The sequence below is a fragment of the Mchenga conophoros genome, linkage group LG7, assembly GCF_057382185.1.
Source record: "Mchenga conophoros isolate Kocher_MC1m ecotype Shallow Benthic linkage group LG7, M_conophoros_male_GT1.1, whole genome shotgun sequence".
Classification (NCBI taxonomy): domain Eukaryota; kingdom Metazoa; phylum Chordata; class Actinopteri; order Cichliformes; family Cichlidae; genus Mchenga; species Mchenga conophoros.
In genome coordinates, this window is record NC_140532.1 from 6358199 (window position 1) to 6377625 (window position 19427).

General features: G+C 40.3%; 1 protein-coding gene across 3 annotated transcripts in view; it reads left to right on the forward strand.

The window, feature by feature from the left end:
• Positions 1-19427, forward strand: part of rassf7a (Ras association domain family member 7a) — a 33401-nt gene that overhangs the window by 8667 nt on the left and 5307 nt on the right. Inside the window, exons 1-2 of one of the 3 annotated variants that reach the window (XM_085281748.1) lie at positions 3163-3546; positions 19000-19197. In XM_085281748.1, coding sequence (XP_085137874.1) covers positions 19095-19197 — 103 coding nt within the window. In that variant the 5' untranslated portion in view covers positions 3163-3546; positions 19000-19094. Of the gene's footprint in view, positions 1-3162; positions 3547-14997; positions 15019-18999; positions 19198-19427 lie in introns of those variants that run through there. The other 2 variants (XM_085281750.1, XM_085281749.1) reach the window with 2 other exon arrangements.

Sequence of the window (19427 nt, forward strand, 5' to 3'; positions counted from 1 at the left end):
GTGAAGGGTTGAATTAACTGAGGGAAGAAAATGGTGGTGGTTTCAACAGGGGAGATGGAAATGGATGAGCCTTAGGAGCAACTTCATGCTATTCATTGTTGTTGAATAATAGCCAACAAAGACAGTGTCAGCATGCATTCCCCTCTCTTTGCTCCCAAGTTGAACTGCTGCCAGACACAGCCAGTCTATTTTTCACTCTCAGAGCCATCTTCTTGCCTCTCCTGAGTCGAGTTATGGATGGGTCATCTTTAGACAGACTTACAACCACTTGGTCGTTGAAGTATTGCCTTAGTTTATAGCTGGTGTTTCGAAACCGCTGTGTGACATTTTTACTTTTTTTTTTTTTTTTTTTTTTGAATGCAGATAAATGATAAAGAACTACTTGAAAGACTTGCCTCGAAAAGTGCAGGTTTTAAAGCTGTTTTGGCCTCATCTTTGTTTTCTTTAGCGTCTTTGCTGAATGCAGAGGCGGAGCTGGAAATTGAGAAGGGGAGGGGGTTGCAGGAATGTTTGAGTCACAGGAAAAAAGGGATGATATGTAGAGCTTGACAAGGGGGTGTGGGGTGGGGCACAGCAGTGGGAGGTACCCTGAGGAATGCCTGGAAGGTGTCAGCAAAGTCTGGGAGGCTTTGGACTGATTATCCTTTACATCACAATGCCCTCTGTCTTAAATTAAGTGGATGTGGGTCTGTGGACGGACGAGCAGATGATCCATTTACAAGTAATAGCCCATCAGGACCCAACAAGTGTGGTTACTTTTTTAACTGTGGCCTTTTGGACCTAAGCACCACCTCAGGAGGTTGTTCCCCTATTTTATTCAAGAGGGGTTTAAATTTTGTCAGACATCATAGCTCTTAGATGTGTCAAAAGCTTTGCTGTATAGACAGAACAGTGAAACACTTTACACTGATGGGAACTGACCCTCCGTGAGCCTCTGAGTCAGCCTGGCTAAAAGCTACAGAATTCTTCGCAGGGATCTTTTGTTTTTTGCATGATTTAATTCATCAAATTAATGCAATTAATCCCCAACATCTATTTTTGGAACATCTGCTTTATACAATGTGCACGCTGGTTATTAGGCACTGTGACTGCGTGTCCTCATTAGTTTGGTTGGAATACAGTTTGTTGTCAGATGGAGGCAAAGTAAAGAAAAGGATGACAAAGGTTTTGTTGATCGTCTGCTGCTGCATCTTTGCATCAGAGTTCCAAAACTACAAAGGATTAAAGTAGAGGGGAAGTAAAAAAATTGCTCTGATATTTTGTGACACTAAAGGAAAATTGTGAAATTGGCCTTTTTATTCCCTTGGACTTGGTTAGTTTTTACTTAATTAATGCCACAAAACACATTGATTATAAATTAACTAAAAAGAGGTGTAACTAAATAAGAACTGATGTATTAATTGAGAATGCTAAATGTCACTTATGTCAGTATTGGTGTATATATATTTGCACCACTTTATAGTTTAAAGAACTTCTGGTAACAGCAGGTGTTCCTGTAAGATATGCTGCTGAGTATTTGGTCTCAGTCTTATTAATACAAGCAAATTTTTGGGATTCTCATCAGAAATATTTGCGTATGTTTTCTGTTCATGTAAAAGAGTGTATCAACTGCTACATTTAAAAAAAAAAAAAAAATTATCTGGTTAACATGCAAATCTGTAATCTTGAGATTACATGTTGCCTCTAGGTGAAAAGTTGGAGGAAAATATATGACATGCCACCTGGAGCTGTAAAATGTCCATGGGTACAAATTGGTGGCGCGATCGATTGGTATCAGAAAAGCCTCAGGGCGATATGTAGATTCATTGAAATTCTTCTTTTTATGCATTTTGAAAATGTATTATTATGAAAAGTCAAAGGAAAAGATATAACATGTGCTTTTGAGCTGAACCTGTGTCTCAAATTTATAATGAGGTTGTCAGTAGTTCACATAAGAAAACTACCACTGTGGTTAAATGGTATGCAGGTGTATGTGTTAGACATGAACTTATTACTTCCGCGGCTGCACTTTGTTTTTCATGTGCGAGGCACAGTGGAGGGGTGCCAGACAGAGAGCGGGGATTGCTTCATACTGAAAAGAGCCATAAAAGTTTTATTTTATTTTTTTCAAAACCCATGAACGTGTTCATTTTAAGCCGTGACAGTCTGAAGGGTGTTGTTTTATGTTGCTATAAAAACTGGTAACAATCAGTTTTTAATGTGTGCTTTATTTAGCATCATATAGGCTGTTATAGTCTCGGTGCTAATATATTAGCTCTTTTGCTTCATTATCTGGGCCTCAGTTAGTCCTCCTTTTAAACTCGAGATGTTTGCTTGGCCATTTTCTAGTTTCTTCTGTAGGGAAGATAGTGAGGGAGAAATAAGACACTAAAAAAATAGTTTACGGTTAAGATTGAGGGAGACGTACGGATAAAGATGAGGATAATGTCAAGAGAGTGGGGTATGGCTCATGCTGGGGGCTCCCACACATTCTGCCTAGCCCATTGGTCATGCATGTCTCAGCTCTGTGTGTGTTTGTGAGAGAAGGTTATGGAGGTAGGAGCACAACTCAAGATTGTTACATTATTTTAAAATGTTAAATAGTTTCTATCCTACTTTTGTAAAGTAATGAGTTTCTCTTATAATGTGACTGTGTTGCTTTCTGGACAGTAGTCATTAGATTTAAGTTGCTTCTTTCTCTCATTTTCCCACAGGGCGTTGCCTGACTCAAACACATGCACGCACACACACAAACACACACACACACGTTGTCCAGTTCCACCTGGTCTGTCGGACTATGACCTCATTCCAGGAAAAGGAAGAGAAAATCACCTGACAGACTCATTTGTGTAATCAGCTGTAACCAGAGGCCACTGCGTGTATGTCTAATGCCTCGAGCTACTGATTGTGCTAACAGCAGGGAGTTTATACTGCTCTTAATTTTTAAATTCTCCTGTAAGTAGTCCTTTGTGTCATTCAGAAATACAGATTGCGAACAGAAGAACTGCAAAAATTGATGCTGATAGAGTACGGCAACACACAAAACACTCTTTCAACTACCTGAAAAAGGGGGGAGGTGATCTGATCTGTCAGCACAGCAAGAAAGGGTGGGGAGAAAAAGAGTGAGAGAGAGAATGGACTGGCGGGGAGGGTGTGTTTCTGTGTGGGTGAGAGAGACGGCGAGGAGGAGGAGTGTAGAATGACAGAGGGAGAGAGAACTCTGGCACCTCTCAGATCTCGGCTGTGGCGAGGGCTCCTGGTTGAAGCACATTCCTCAAGCAGCCAGCGACGAAAAGGCAGCGGGACAGTGCGGAGGAGAAGTCGCGACATCCTTTAAATCTCTTCGTGACCACATAGGACTGCCTCTCACCTCCTCTCGGCTCACGCACTGCTCACACAGACACTTGCTAAGCTGCGTAACGCACCAGCCGCTCAACCAGCTCTGCTGCCCTGTCAGAAGTAAAGGATTTCCCCGATTGAGGCACAGGGACAGAAAGAATAAAAAAAACTGATTGAGGAAAAGAAATTTAAATCACTGAAGAGGCGGAAAGGCTTCTCTTTTACTCGGTAAGTGTACGGGCTTCTTTTGGTGATTGTTTGAACGTGTCCTTGACTGCTTGAATCACGGTGTCAGGAAGTTTCTCTGAATACAGCCGGCTTTGCCGTATGTTCCAGCATGCACGTAAAAACCTGTTATTATTACTACTATAAATACTGTTAGTTTTTATTATAAATGGCGAGTTTCTGTTTGTATTGTTGTTTGAATGGCATAATAATGAAGAGACTCTTGTGTTATGTCTGTAGAGTGATGAACTGTGTCTTTACATGTACCTGTTGACACTAGACCCGTCACCCAAGTATTCTTGCCTGAGACAAAAGGACCCAAACCTGTTTGGAGGAAACCTCATTGACTGTGCACTTGTGCAATTATGCCCCTTCCCCCCCTTTTTTCTTTAAAAAAAAAAAAAAAAAACTTTTTGTGTCAGTCACAAAGCCAGCCTGCCTGTGCAAATAGAGGCTGTCCACAAGTGTAATGTATCACAGGCTGCTCTTTTTACTACCCCAGGATTAAAGATTAATTTATGAAAGTCACGGGCAGAGTTCAGCTCACTTACTGCACGTTCCGTGCTATACATCTTAAACACTGTGCAAATCTAATGCACCAAATCCAGTGGAAGTGAGCCTATATAAACGTTGACTCATCATTATGCATGGCTAGCATCTTAGTTACAGATTCTCAGCATGGTTTGTGTTAGACAGTGAAGCTCATTAGCAGGCTGTATTTGTTGTCCAATCAGGGCTGCTGGTTTTAAATCCCTCTCTCCAGGAGGGAATTTTTTTTTTTCCAGGTTGTGGGAGTCAAACAGTTACACCTCGTGTGTTATCTCTGTTAGTATGTTTCACAAAGTTGACTTGTTTCCAGAAAGATAGTGTCAGAATAATAGATGGTTAAGGGAAGGGAGCCATATGGACTTTGACCCAAGCGCTTGGTTCTAATTATTTAGTTTTAGGTTATGTAATCGTTAGCAGTTGTTATACTACAGTGTGTAACCCAAATGATCAGTCCCACCTGATGTTTGCTCAGAGTTATCAAGGACAGTAAATTTATTATCCTAAGTAAATGTAGTGGACCATATTTGCTTGAGATCTTTGAAGGGAACAGAAGTATGACGATTTAATGTACTAGAAAACAGAGTGGCTATTATAGTCATAAGAAAAAGCCACATGTGAAACGTGAAAGGCACTTTTAATTAAACATATTGTGGTTAAAATAAGATCCCTTTATGTTGCTCAAGTGTTTCCAGCTGTCAGTAGAAAGTGACTAAAGCCTGCTTGAATAATGCCATGTGCCACTTAGCATATCCATGATGTAATCGCATCATATTTGCCTCGGCCTAGTGTCTGCCCTTTCACAGCTGCTATAAAAACATTTTCTTTTTTTCCACCTAAATTTCCAGGAAAAGTTTGTCTCACATACATGATTTTATTTTATTTTCCTGTTAAGTAATAGTGACTGAAATGCAGCCCATTAAGACTGCGTTATTATGTTATTATATTAAATCAGATTAGATTACTGCAGTCACTTCAAAGCCATTTCCAAGCAGCTGCTCTTCATGGCTAAAATTGTGCTTCTATATATGCGATATCACTTAAAAATAACGCATACAAATAGTTTGAAAGTAGAGCTGCATTATGACTTTGGTTGTGTGTACAGGAAAATGTAAGATGTCCCATTAAAAAAGAGGAAGTTGGTGGACATGCACAGCTCATTTGTCTGGTGCAAAAAAATCAAGCGATTATAAAGGAAACGATCAATGTTGGTTCAAAACATCATTCGAATTGTTGCCAGGTGCATTTATTTATGTCATTTTTTAATGTCACTACAGGAGGTACAAAGTTGCTAAGTTCCCAACAATAAAAAGAAGTTGTGAGCAAGTGGAGCAGGGCTTTGGTTGCAGATACAAAAGAAAGTTTTGGCACCAAACTGTGGCTTCTGTTTACGTAAAACTATGAATAAATAACTCTATTGTACTATGAACATATGTGAAGGCATATCTGCTGAAGGTTTGAAACCATATTAAGTCGTAGCACTTGCCTCGATGTTTTCAACTTCAACGGCTATAATTTTGCAGCAATTTTTTATTAATATGCAACAATAGCCAAAGGGAAGAGTATCCAGTTTATCATCACCAAGGTAAAGCCGGCTGAGCGGCAGGTTTAAGAAAATATTAATGCTAATGTTTAAAACTTTCACTGCTGCATGGCCCGGTGGTAGGAACTCTGTTATGAACTATATAAATGGTATTATCTCATCCTTTGAAATATTTTCAAATGAGATAATGTGATTTAAAAGGTGGTATACTCCCTATTCCTAGGAATGCATCATAAAACGTTCAACTTTTATTCTCAGCCTTATTTTCTCTCTGCTACCCTTCAAGTCTCCATCAAGTGCTTAGATATTTCTTATTTTCTGTCACATGAATGAGCCTTTTTAGCATTGAGACAGTAGAGTGTCCTGTGAGAGTGGTTGTGCCTTGTTCTCTGCAGTGTTATTTTTAATGCTCTTTTCCTGCTTGAATACACAGATGGACTCCTCTTCTAGAATAGTCCGTCTGTCTCTCTCCGTCTCTGTCAGTGTGTCTGTCTGTCACTCAGCTCACATGGCAAGGAAGGCAAGCCTGCCCATGCACAGCAAGATATCTCTTGGGATTCTTGATGGGAACTTTCGAAGTCATCCTTCATGCTGTGAAGCGTCTGAATTTCTCACAGTCCTTATCAGTAGCATTTCCGTACTCCTGCCGATGCACTCAGGTGCAGATGTAATTGGAAACTCTACGGCCACATGTTGGTGAAATAATATTTTTGCATGTATGAGGCTGTGATTATTTTCAGGCGGGTGGTTTGAGCCACTTTTTCGTCTTTTCCGATAAAACTGTCTTTCTTTCTCGTGTGTTGCTGTGCTTACCTCACTTGCTCTCTCCTGTACTTTTCCGTGCGTCCTTCCCCCTGCTTGTGCAATGTGACGGAAGGTAATGCTGTGCCTTGCTCATGTCGGATCCATTAGGGATGAAAGCACACTGCAGTGATAAAAGATTGATCCAGTACTTCTTGCATCACATCCCTCACATCTTGCTCCCTTATCCTCCCTCACACCCCTCTTTCCAATCCAAAGTCAACCCAGTTTTCAATTTATCAAATCATTTGTACTCCTCTAAATAAATCATCCTCACCGAGTTTACTATGGCAGACGTTTTCCCACAGGATTTCATAAAGGAGAACACAGTCTTGTAGGATGCTGTAGAGTCTTACAAGTTCTCACTTATGAAATTTTCTCGATGGTGTGTTTATTTAAAAAAAGAAAAAATTGGGACGGCTCTGTTTCAGTGTCTCCTTTCTTTAGTGTTCTTGCTGTATCGGGTAGGATAGTATGTACTTTGCTAGAAGAACCAGTGAGAGACTGGCATCCAGCCCAACACACACACACACACACACAGGCCTTTTCTTCGCCTGTTTTATCTGAAGAGGCAAAGACAAACACAGCAGACCTGTAGTTTCAGCAGAGAGGTTATAATTACTGAGAGGAAGGGAGGATTTAAAAAAGGAATTTCACTGTGGCTCTGTTTTGAGATTTTTTAGAAACCTCTCTTTTCAAGAGCACCTGGCTTTTTACTTTTTATGTGTGAGTTGTAAAGCTGTACAGAAATTTGTGGACTGATTATAAACAAGTGTTGAAGTCTTTTGATCCTTGAAGTTGGAGAGGCATTTCCCTGAGGCAGTGAGGCTTTTTTGTTTTTTATGCCAACTTTTCTGAATTGTGCTTACTTTTGTCCTCAGTTATCCCTTTCAGGGGAAGCTGTTGAAATAATTCGAGGTCACCGAGTGACACAAATAGCCACAATCTCCCTTCATTCATCTAACATGTTCAGGTCAGAGGTTACCTAAAGCCATCTACTCTCAGAACCATGCAGACTTGGTCCACCTTAGGATATGTTCCCAAGTAAGCCCAGCTGGCTATAAAGTTCATCTGAGTCAATGTTTTCATGTCTTATCAGGATAAACTTCTTGTGACATTGTCAAACCAATAGCGTCTTATTTCCTGTCGCTATTTGACACCAGTGGCAGGTTACTGTTGCTGAGGTAATGAACAATCTGTGTCTGTTTGTAGGCTTGAGACGCATGGACAGACACTCAATGTGTAGTCATTATACTGCGGTAAACATCTTATTCCCGCTAGGATGGTCATGTGACCGTTTGTGTTTGTGTGAATCTGTGAATATGTGTGAGAGTGAGCGAGCAAGCAGCAAGTTGCTCCCTTGCTGAACCAGCCATGCTATACCGATTCTCTGCACACAGAGCTCTCTGGGCAGTAAATAACATGGTGCCTCAGCCGGGGGACCTGGAAAGGTCCACGAGGGGGGTCAAGACTCCAACAAGAAAGCGAAAAAAATATCTGCCTCTGGGAGCAGAGATAGTAAATCATCATATAGGACAGGAGAGAGGCAGGTGGATCTGACAGATTTGCCCGTCATGCTGAGAGGCTTGACGGTAGACCTGTCATTGAATGTTGATATGGTAGATCAAGCATAAAACATGCAAAACAAACCACCATTGCTCATGGGTAGATGTAGGTAAAACAAAAATTCTCTGGAAACTTTTGGTCTGAGAGATTCGCTTATACATCCTCTTATAAATACACCAAACATGACAACATTACAGCCTATACATAATATTGCTACTTCATTTTGATTGAAGTACAAAAACAGGTTCTAAGTAAACAAAGTTACAAGAGTCTAATGATCCTGTAAGCCAGAGGTAGGCAACTCTAGGCCTCGAGGGCCGGTGTCCTGCAGGTTTTAGATATCTCCCTGTGTCAACACACCTGAATCAAGTGGTTAGTTCATTCCCAGGCCTCTGGAGAACTTCAAGAAATGTTGGGGAGGTAATTTAGCCATTTTAATCAGCTGTGTTGGATCAAGAACACATCTAAAACCTGCAGGACACCAACACTTGAGCCCTGGAGTTGCCTACTCTTGCTGTAAGCAGTATCAGTACGTTTCATGCAACCCTATGGAGTTGAGTCTTCATCACCTGTACAGTTTACTTTACTGCACTTCCTTTAACCCTGTGACAGAGACACCAAAACTGGTCCTTTATTTCATCCAGAGCGATAAGCAGATATAGGAAAGATACAGACATATTTTCAGCATCAGATTACCGTCATACCTGGGCCCTGCTCCAAGACTTAACTTTACTGAGTTTCCTGGATATCTTATCTGGGTAAAACCCTCAAAAGTGGAGCATGTCATAAGTGTTATTTATAAGATATATATTTTTTGTAAGTTTTATTTTGATATATCTCACATTTGGTATTTCCATCTTTATGCTTGCTACTTTTAATATTCCTTCATTAAGAAACACCTCGTCATTGTTCCATCTTGTCCTTGTTGTCCTTGTTATTCCAAAAGGGTAGCTAACATATCTCTCACAAGTATACTCAGCCACAGGATCCTTGTCAGTTTGTGTATATACTTGTGTATCCATACCAAAGATCACCGTGGTGATCATGTGGAAGATCTTAGTCCCAAAGGTGCTCCAAGGATGCTGGAAATCGGCACCCTGCTCTCCTACTTTTTTCTGATGCACACATCCGTCTGCTGCACTGCTCAGGCATCGTCGTTACTCCTCTCAAAGTAATGATGGGGAGAGAAAGTCATGCGTGACACCACCTTCCCATCAAACTATAAATCATCTGAACCTTATGATCTGCTTGCAACACAGGTATTTCATCGTTCACTTTCTGTGCAGTTGAGTATAAAACTCAAAATTATACTATTAAGAGCACTGCGTATAAGAAACCGGTCTGAAAGCTCGTATCAATTTCAATTGTATTGTTTGATCTTCTCTGTACTTACTCAGAGTTTGACTTATCCTGTAAAAATAAGCATATATTTTTAAAGTAAGGTATCTAAAAATGTAGCGTGTTTTTTATTTATTTATTTTATTTAAATAGTTAAATATATATATCTTGAATGTACTCCCTAAGTTACTCTGGATCTTTTTTTTATCTTTTAATGTTTATTTGCTCCACTCTCTGACTGATGTTTTGTTTGACTCATGTAACATTTAGACCACACACATGTGACATCGCAGTTCTGTGACGCATTGTAAATACCAAAGTGTTTACCTGTTTAACCCCTTAGGAGCCTTTATCTTAGCGCACACAAATAGCGTCTTTGTGGAATGAATCTCCTTTCCTGCAGATCTTATCTTTGTAGCAAGACTTAACAAGGTCCTGCTGCAATATTCTACCTTTAGTTTTACTTACACACAGCCACACACACGCACACGCACACTCTTGGTTGCTCTCACTCTATGGCTGTGCTGTATTCCTAGCTAAAGGCCAGGCATGTTGAAACTCCCTAGGTAAATACTGTAAAGGTGTGAGGATGAATGTTTTGCATAGCTGAAGGTCCTTAGCGATGGAATAACATGTTAATTTGTACAGCTGGTGGCTGCTTCTCAAACTTTCTGGCTGTCTTTCAATGATTGTCACGGTCGGGACCCAGCTTTCAGTTTCAAAGTCGAGTCTAATCAAAACCAGCAGTGAATGGACTGCATTAGCTATAGTAGTCACATGGGAACTGCCCATGTAATGTTCACGGCCTGTAAAAAGAGACAAGTGGAATTCCTCACTTTGATCTGTGAAAACATGCTTCACACAGAGAGATGTATGTGCTGGAGTTGTGTGTTTTTTGTTGTAATAGTTCATCCCTGTGCAAGAATGAGCACCTGCTGTATCCTTAAGTAATAACTGCCTCACCTAACAGGCAAACAGACCTGTGATGGACGGGTGTGTTGATAATGATGATCTGATGCTTTGAGATTTCTTTTGTGCTATTTTTGTTGCTGCAACACAGATATAGATATATAGATATAGATATATAGAGATATAGATATATAGATAGTAGAGGTGGGAATCACCATACATCCCACGATACGATATTATCACAATACTTAACGCACGATATATTATTGCGTTTTTTGTTTTTTTTGTTTTTTTAAATATCTGCGATATTCAGATTCTGTAAATAAAGGTAAACTTTATCAATATTCATTTTATCTAATATCAAAGTCTCGCACTCAGTCTTTCTCTCATTTCAGTCAGTTTTATTGTTGACAAACGGAACGGTTTGTATTACATACTAGTCCAACTTAACTGAATGCAACCATCTGGTACAATTATAGCTATTCTGAACTATGCAATTTATGAAAACTATGCAGCCCCTTCAGCAACTGAAGAATTTGAAAGTAAATTAAAACAAAATATAATTTTACATTAAATAAAAACTTAATTAAAATAAAACATGTCTTAAATTAAAATAAGTAAACTGTCATGTTTATTGCTGCCAAAAAAAGTTAAACACATTTGGACAGTGAAGGAATGTCAAGATTCTTGCTCAGAAAAAGGAGCTGATCAACATGCTCTGAAGTCAGAGCACAAAAACTTTTTTTGTAACAAAATATCGTTTTCTGCTGTCCCTGTATCGATACATTATTAGCAAACAAAATATCACGATACTACACGGTATCGATTTTTCCCCCACCCCTAATAGATAGATAGATATATAATTTTTTTTTTTCTTCAAACTTGAGCAACTAATGGTAACTCCCTTCAGCTTATATAAGGACTGACGAGTGTATGTTGCATCATGGATTGCATGGACTTAGTAGAGTGTGATGAACAAAACACCACCTCTCTCAGTTCGGAGGCTCTAAAGTCAAAGGAGTTACTAATTCCATGTACTTTAAATACAGTTAATCATATCAAATGATAAAAAGTAATTAGACAGGGCTCAATACTTAATTATAAAGATTGCATGTTGTCAACCCTAATCATTGTTTTGCTCTTTTGCATTCGAGGCCTTATTCTGATTTTGCTTTAAGATCTAGGAAAAAAAAAAAAACGAGAAAACAAAAAAACAAGAGTAAATAATTGATATGAGCAGACATGGAAGCGACCTATAAATTACTAATGAGTTTAGCGTCAAACTTGTGACACTGGAGGATAGCTTTCCTCCTCAATGGCACATGCATGGGCACATGGGCACATAAATAACGTGCTGGAAAATTCAAGACTACAAATTTTCCACTTATGTACTGTGTAAATTGCATTTGTTAAATTAGTGGGTTCAAGCATAATCATTTTTGAGTCAGGCTCCCTGGTGTCTATACTTATTCTCATGTAACGTATTATTTAGTCTATCTGCTAACTGAATATCTTCTTCTGCGTGTCTGTTCGTAGGCTATATATGACCATGTACTTATTGCGCATCCTATATAAGTGGGTCTGCCACTACTATGTGTTTTATATGAGTTTGGCTGGGAACAGAGTGATATCCTCCTTCCCTGGCAAGCACTGCTGAGTCAGGTTGGGAGTATATAATTACATATGGGTACCCATCAGCAGTCAGAAAGTCTTCTTCTATGGCTCACCCAACAATATAAACTCCTGTGCTTGCAGGGCTCAGCTTGCAGGCAACCAAACCAGTCATCCTGAGCTGAGCTCTCAGTGGAGGCCAGCTTTGCTTGACCTCTCATTGGCTATGTGAAAAGGACTTTATTATCATTCTCACCATTAGCTGCTGGCTCTATGGGCAGATCCATGAGTCAGCGCAAACAAATATGTCCCCTGTAATGTATTCACCTCCGCTCGGCTTCCAGGCTTGAAGCAAATAAGTGAATGGCGACTGCCAAATCAGGTATGAGTAAGTATTCATCACAGTGCGGTGAATAATGCAGTATTGTTGTATTGCGGCCAGGCCTGTGTAAACTCTTGTGGCCACGTGCTTATAGGTGTCTAGTTTATTGGCTTACAGTGAAATCCAAAATTGTGCCACGAGTTCTTTAAATTTCCAGAGTAGAATAATAAAAGCAAAACCTACTTTCTTGGGCCATCGGTCCATTTTGTTTTCATCGCTTTTCAAATTCATAATCGCGTTAGGATTGGAGCCTCTCCAGGCTGGTGTTGGGCGAGAATTTGTAATTTCAAGAACTGAATTTGAACAAATGTTCTTTGTATGACATCTACATATGCTCTTCCTCCCTTGTGGTTAAGGGCAGGTTACGATTTGTCACTGTGAGTGCTGCTGGTGATTCACGGTGAGTGGGATTTTACACTAAGTGCTGTTTTTACACAGTGTGACTGCAGGGGTATTGACTGCCAAGGGTGATGGCAAGACTCTGAACGGCCATTTCAAGGTGTCCTTCAAGTGGAAGTAATTGAGTTTAAGCTGTAAACTCTCACTGATCATCAGTTGCATGCTTAACGCAAGGACAGCTTGTATTTTATTTTAGATATATGTATGATGCAGTGAGTTGCACCATCTGATTTAGAGTTAACATTTAAAAAAGAGCAAAGCAAATGACATAACTAATCTATATCAAGATCAACTTTTTAAATGTGTATAATCACCCTCATGAAGCTCATTTTTAGCAGCTTTTTATAACTACTCTGATTCTATTAATACTATATTGTTTCCTATATTTGCCCTTGCAAAGGTTCTGCCTGTGTTAATGAACCACTGATCCACTTTCACTGAGATTTCACACTTGGATTAGGTAATCATTATAATGGAGAAGGCTAAAAGGCTGGAGTGACAGATCCCTGTATGGAAGTATGACAACCAAAGCTTATTAATGCTGTTTCTGATTCTTTTGCGCTCAGTCATTAGCATGTCAATGGAGTAGAAACACAGGCAGACAGGGGGCATTTTCAAAAGGGCTTGTCAGTAACAAGCACTTGGACTTTTTTCTGAGAAATATTTACCAAAATAATGTACTGTGAAAAACTGCATTATTCATCACGTGTGTTGAAGCTTCACTGAAGCTTTGCTAGTAGAAACCCAGGCAATTGTTCAGTCTCTAATCAGCAAACATCGTGTCTGGAGCCTGGCCCCGGACTGTGAGGAAGAAGTGTCACCATCAGTGTCACACATAATTTTACACATAAGGCTACCCTAATGCTCGCATTAAATTAAATGTGACTTTGCAAGAGGAAACCAATGTTTATTCTCAAAAGTAGAAGAAATGTTTCCATGTGTCACTTACTGACCCTTTTTAGAGTTGCTTTCCTAGCACCTAAACAAACTTATTGACCACTAGTGAGGTGTGTATACATGGAAACTTTAGTGTTAATTTGTGCAGTAGAAGCCCTCACCCCTTGTAAATCTACAGCACTTTCCTCACAATACTCAGTGTGCCTCTGTCTGCTGCTGGCACTTGGTCCCTGCTGATAATAACTTATGCAAAGGAGTTGCTGGTGTCCGTTGGAGAATTTAGAAAGCGTTTCTTACATGTTTTCATCATGTAAGGTTTGGAAGGAGCTCTGTTAAAGATACAATCGCTGCTGATAAATACATGAGGCTAGGCTAGGCTTGTTAGCGTTATTAATTTAAAGCAACTCCCTGAATACCTTCTAATTGTGCCTGAAGGCTGAGTTGATCTGGGATTGCACAGATGTTTTATCCAGTACAGTACAGTTCAATCCCAGAGGCAACTTTTAGTTAAAAATGTGCAGGTGGAAGAAGACAGATTTAAATGTATGGGTACTGGGACTACTAATGATTTTTTTTTTGTCTTTAAATTCAGTTGCTTTTTCCGTCATAGTTCTCCTGTTCAGATATGACCTATCATTGGCCTTATCAGTGAATACATGAACAGTTTAATGTGTAAATTAAGAACATTTCCATTTTTTAGTTTGTGTCCGTTGCAACTCTTTTGCAGCCAGTGTGCAAGACAATTGAGATTTCAACATGTAAAACCAGTTCTATTTGCTGAGGCTAAAGAACACTTTTCTGCCACTGTGAACAATTTTTAGTGCTGTTCTCAACTGATTGTGTCATAGAACTTTTTGTTCTCATCTTTCTGTGGAACATAACCTGTGCTGACGTAGTAGATACTGAAAAATGAAATAGGAGGAGGTGTGACAAAGAATGCGAAACAAGGAAGCCAGGCAGAATGAAATAAAATATCTGTATTCCATTTTATTGGTGGTAACAGTGCTTATCTGTGGTAACACTCCAGAATGGCAGTAAAAGCTGGTGTGTCAGACGACTCAGCGATGCCAGAGGCCACAAAAGAGACTGCATTGTCTGCTGAGTGTAGAACCAGAGCAACAATAGTCTCTCTGCAGTTTAGATGAGACCAGGCTGTTCTGTGCCAGCGTGTTGCTGTCTCTTTGAGTGTTTGTCTTTGCCAACCTGGAACAGAGTGGCACTGAGGGCCTAGCTTCTCCCAGTACTCTTAATTGTCCTTTAACAACAATATTTATCCTATTATATACATGTAAAAAAGCGTGGGACAGGGTCTTATTTCCCCTGCGTATACTGATAGGGATAAATGTTTGCATGCATTTGTTGCTACGATCCATTGACAAATGCGATGTAAACTCTGCCCTTTACTCCTGCCATTGTTCCTCAGACTCGTGTTGCTGCCCTTACTCAGAGCTGGAGCAGATTCTTATAAAGATAAGCCTACACGGTCTGTCTTCTTTTTGTGAACTCCCAAACATATACAGGCATGCATTCCCAACCTTTGACCACTGCATGTGCATGACACAGGGTTGTGTACTGCCCCTGCACACACACTCACATTCATATTACACACCCACACGTAGCCTTGAGCATTTAGGAGCTCTAGTACATTATTAACCCTGCTTGGAATTTTTCTGCAAAGCTTTTGTTTCCGCAGGTTTCCTAATATTGTGTATGACTAACAGAAATGACTTGTTCAGACCTTTAGAAAGGAAATTGAAGGTTAAGGTGTGTCTGCCCAGCTGCATCAAACCAAGTGCATTGTGCTTGAGTGTCAGCTTTTATGTCTTTACATGTCTTGTGTGTTTATATGTATGTAGGAAAAAAGGGGATTTGGAGATTGGGTGTCTTTCAAAACACTTGATTCCTGTCTGAGCAGCCTCAAATGTTTGAACTTTAGGGGGGGGGGTTTGGGTCCTTGTGACGTAAATGTCGTCATCGGACCACGACCAAGGTGGTCGATTGACAGCGTGGACTCGTTTGTGGAGAATTTACATTACAATGCACCAACTACGCATGCGTCCAGGCAGCAAATTTCAAGCGGACTTCAAAGAAGTATAACAGGAGTGGCTAACTCGGTCTTCTGGTCTCCCGCTGTCCGTATATGCAACCAAGTATAATCTAGGCTTTAAGTTCCCATCAGTTCGCAGCTTGAGACAGATCAAGCCTTGTGTATTTGCAGTGCTGTGATAAAAGCCACTTTTTCTTTTAGTCAAATTTACAAAGCAGATGGGAGACCTGTATTGAAGAGACACAAACAGAGGCATAGACAGGGTGATGAAAGACACAAAGCAGGTTTGCTAGATGGATGAGTGATAATAAGGGTGGCACATTTTCTCTACCACTCTCTTTTTTTTTTTAAACTGTCAGCATTTTTTCTTACATATTCGTTGGCTTTCTCATTTATGCACTGTCACTGTCTTTTTTTATCTTTCATTATATAAAAATGACTTATGTGTATTCCTTGTGAAATTCACCAGATGAGCTCCTCAAGTGGCTCTTTTGTGAGTGTGTTCTTATCTGAGCTTGGAGTCAGAGATTATTGATTACTGTTTATTTCTCTTCAGGGGATTTGTGACTGGTCAGAGTTTCAGTGAAAATTGCAACCTGTTTTTTGTCATGGGTAAAGTTGGGTATGTGGTGGTGTATTATTATTATTTTTTCCATTAGAATTGGGTAGGGTGGGTCAATGTGAGTTTAAGGTGTACGGTTGGAATTTAATTCCCATGTGGGGACAAAACTGATTCGTAACACTAAAAACATTTACTTTTCTGTTGCTGCAGCAACTACACAACAGGAGAGTCACTTCCTACATTTAGAATGAGTCACTCACGTGGATTCATTAACCTTGATAGTTTGCCAAGTGAAGCGTTGGAGAATGTTGAGTACATTTAAGCTTAATTATTTATGTTTTCGTTGTCTTTTATTCCTGCTGATTTACAAGCTTTTGTTGTCCTTTCTGCCTTATTAGGTGTAATAGTGAAGTAATAAAGCTCACAAAGTAAAATAAATGAAGGATGACTCTGAGTGATTGCCTTCACACCACCATCTGCTCAGCTGTGAATGCTACTCTGCTGCATGTGCTGCCAGACAGTCCTGAGATTATTGGAAACAGTGGATTTGCTGCCTGAATAACTATTGCCAACTGGACTCTGTTCTACAAGACACACATAAGATGTGTGTCAGGCAATATATAAGGCAGCTGATATCTGTAATAGGCTAAAATCAGGCTCTAGCATGTTTAGAGGCTCATAACATGTGCACAGCAAACTGCAGCTGGTGTTTGTCCATAGCATTTGCATATTTATGTGTTATATTGTCAGTGTATTCCCACTCTTTATCTTTGGTGATTTTAGTCCATGTTTTTAATGGTACCTTTGGTTCTCCTCCTCCTGTTTTTCCACGAGAACTGACACAGGACTCCAGAGCTGTTCTGAGAAAATGAGCTGGGTCAGGCGGATGTCTGGTTGTCAGTGTTGCTCTGCCTTTGACAAAAAGAATAGACAGCAACCTGAGACTAACAGGCCCGTTTGTTTCCTGTTAGTTTATCACATTTCACTAGCCAGGAGGTACAAGAGCTAAATATCACGGGAGAGTGACATTCTGTGCTGGGAGATGTTTCTGTGTTTGTATTCTCATTTAATCTGATTGTTATGGTGCATAAAAATCTTGGATGTCTAATGTAGGAAGTTTTAGATGAGGTGCTGCGAAGAAGTTGCAGAATAAGCCTTAATGTCAAGAGCTCAACCTCTCCGTTAGCTCCGTTTCTGTTTCTCTCAGGGTTGTTTCCGATCCATGATGGTGCCTTCCTATAAATTAAAGTTTGGTTTCCAGCCTTTAGTTTTCATTCCCATGCTTGAAAATGAATGTTTCTTCAAGTTCATATGTATGTGTTCATAAAAAGCCTCAGAGCTAAAATAAACGATTGTCTACACATTCTGTCAACCTGTTAAGCTTGATTGTGCATTACAACATAGCACACCGTGTGCCCACTCAAAGAAGAGCGTTGACATCTTTGCTTGCGTTGACATTTCTGGCGTTGGAGTTTGATAAGCACTCCCTTTTTCATATCAGGTTTCATTCCAGATGAAATCATCATACACGTTTCATCCAAATAATTTTTACCTCGTGTGATCATCCATCACTATCTCCCGCTTTATTTCCTATGATCTCATTGTATGTGATCAATCTCTAAGCTATGTGTTTTGGTGCCACATTCTGGGATGCTGTTGCCACATCCATCGGGTCTGTGATGCTGTTTAGATGCCAAACAAATGGTAAATGGCCTGTATTTGTATTTGCCGGGGAGCAGAGTTCTTGTTTGGCATCTAAACAGCGCAGAAGTAATGGTAGTGTGGACCAGGCAGGTCAGAGGAAGGGTGGGGCGAGGCCTTTGTTACGAAAAACAGGAATTCTTCCGGCTGGAAGATGAAGTCAGTGCATTCCTCCAGAGCAGCTCCCAATAGTCAGTGGAGCATTGAAGGAAGGCCATGGTGAATGCTGGGGCTCAGTTTTAAACACCTCCCATTGAAAACCAGAGAGACAGACAGAAAGAGAACACCATCTGTCACACTGTTTGGTAAAGAGTTGCCTTTTACCCACCTAGGCTACACTTGCTGTGCCAAGTCCTTACAGATAACTCTGCCTGAGGCCTTTTTATGTGTACGACAGTGTTTTATTACCTTGTTTTGAAGTGTAGCTGTAAAAGTACAGACTGACAGCAGGACTGCACATAATGAAATTTCTTTAGGTTAAACCTGCTGCCTGGACGTGTTTTAGACTACCCGCTGATCAACTGTGGAAGTCTGATGAAACCTACTTGTGGTCCTGCTGAGGCCCGTCAAACTGAACACACGTACACACATTTGTTCCATCTCTCCTGCTATGTTTCGTACACTCCCAAACACCCTCTTCAAAACATAGACACACTTGAGTTGCTCCACTTTCCCTGTCTGTTCCCCTTGGCACTAAGCTATCATAACGGCTTTGAAGGAGGGCAGCAGAGCGTTTAATTGGGTTACAGATTGGCATTTATGCTCCCAGGTCCACACGATACTGCCGGGCTTTTAACTAACCACTGGGAACTTAATAAAACGCCACAACGCTGTACCCATCAGCTGCCAGTCTTTTCTAATTCCATGATCCATGTCTCAGCACAGCAGATTTTGGATGTCAGTGCTGTTTGTTGTATAAACTGGTATTTCTACAAAACGTACAGTAAGTGAGGGCAATATGTACTGTACATCAACGCTTTCAATGCATCATGTTTAGGTTATCAACAAGTTGTGTCCCATGTGTTGGTGTTGGATTACATAAGCACATTGAGCTCACGTTTTTGTTTGCTGGGTATTCTTGTTACTTTGAGGAAACTTTGTTACAGTAGCACACCTCTTACTTTCTTCTCTGCTGTTTAATTTTTTTTTCACAGAGTTAGTGCCATGCAGTGGTAAGCTGAGGAAAGCCAAGCTGAACTGATCTGCTCTGAAGACTTTCTTACCCTTCACCGTACCCTATCAGTCCCAGATGGAGCTCAAAGTGTGGGTGGATGGAGTAGTGCGGGTTGTCTGCGGTCTGTCCGAGGAGACTTCCTGTCAGGATGTGGTCATTGCTCTAGCACAGGCCATTGGTAAGTACCTCAAACGTTGTCATCATTTCATGACACCAGCTTATCTTTAAGCCTGCTTAAATAAAAGCTTGGCATTTAGATTTTTATGCATACACAAACAAGTGTACTGAAGCATCGCAGAATTGCCCTCATCCTGTTCTTTATTAACCTTTTTGCTCTCCGCTGACCCAAATCAAGTACGCTGCTGGATTGTCAGCAGGTCAGTTTGAATTTGAGCCGGCACTCTGTCC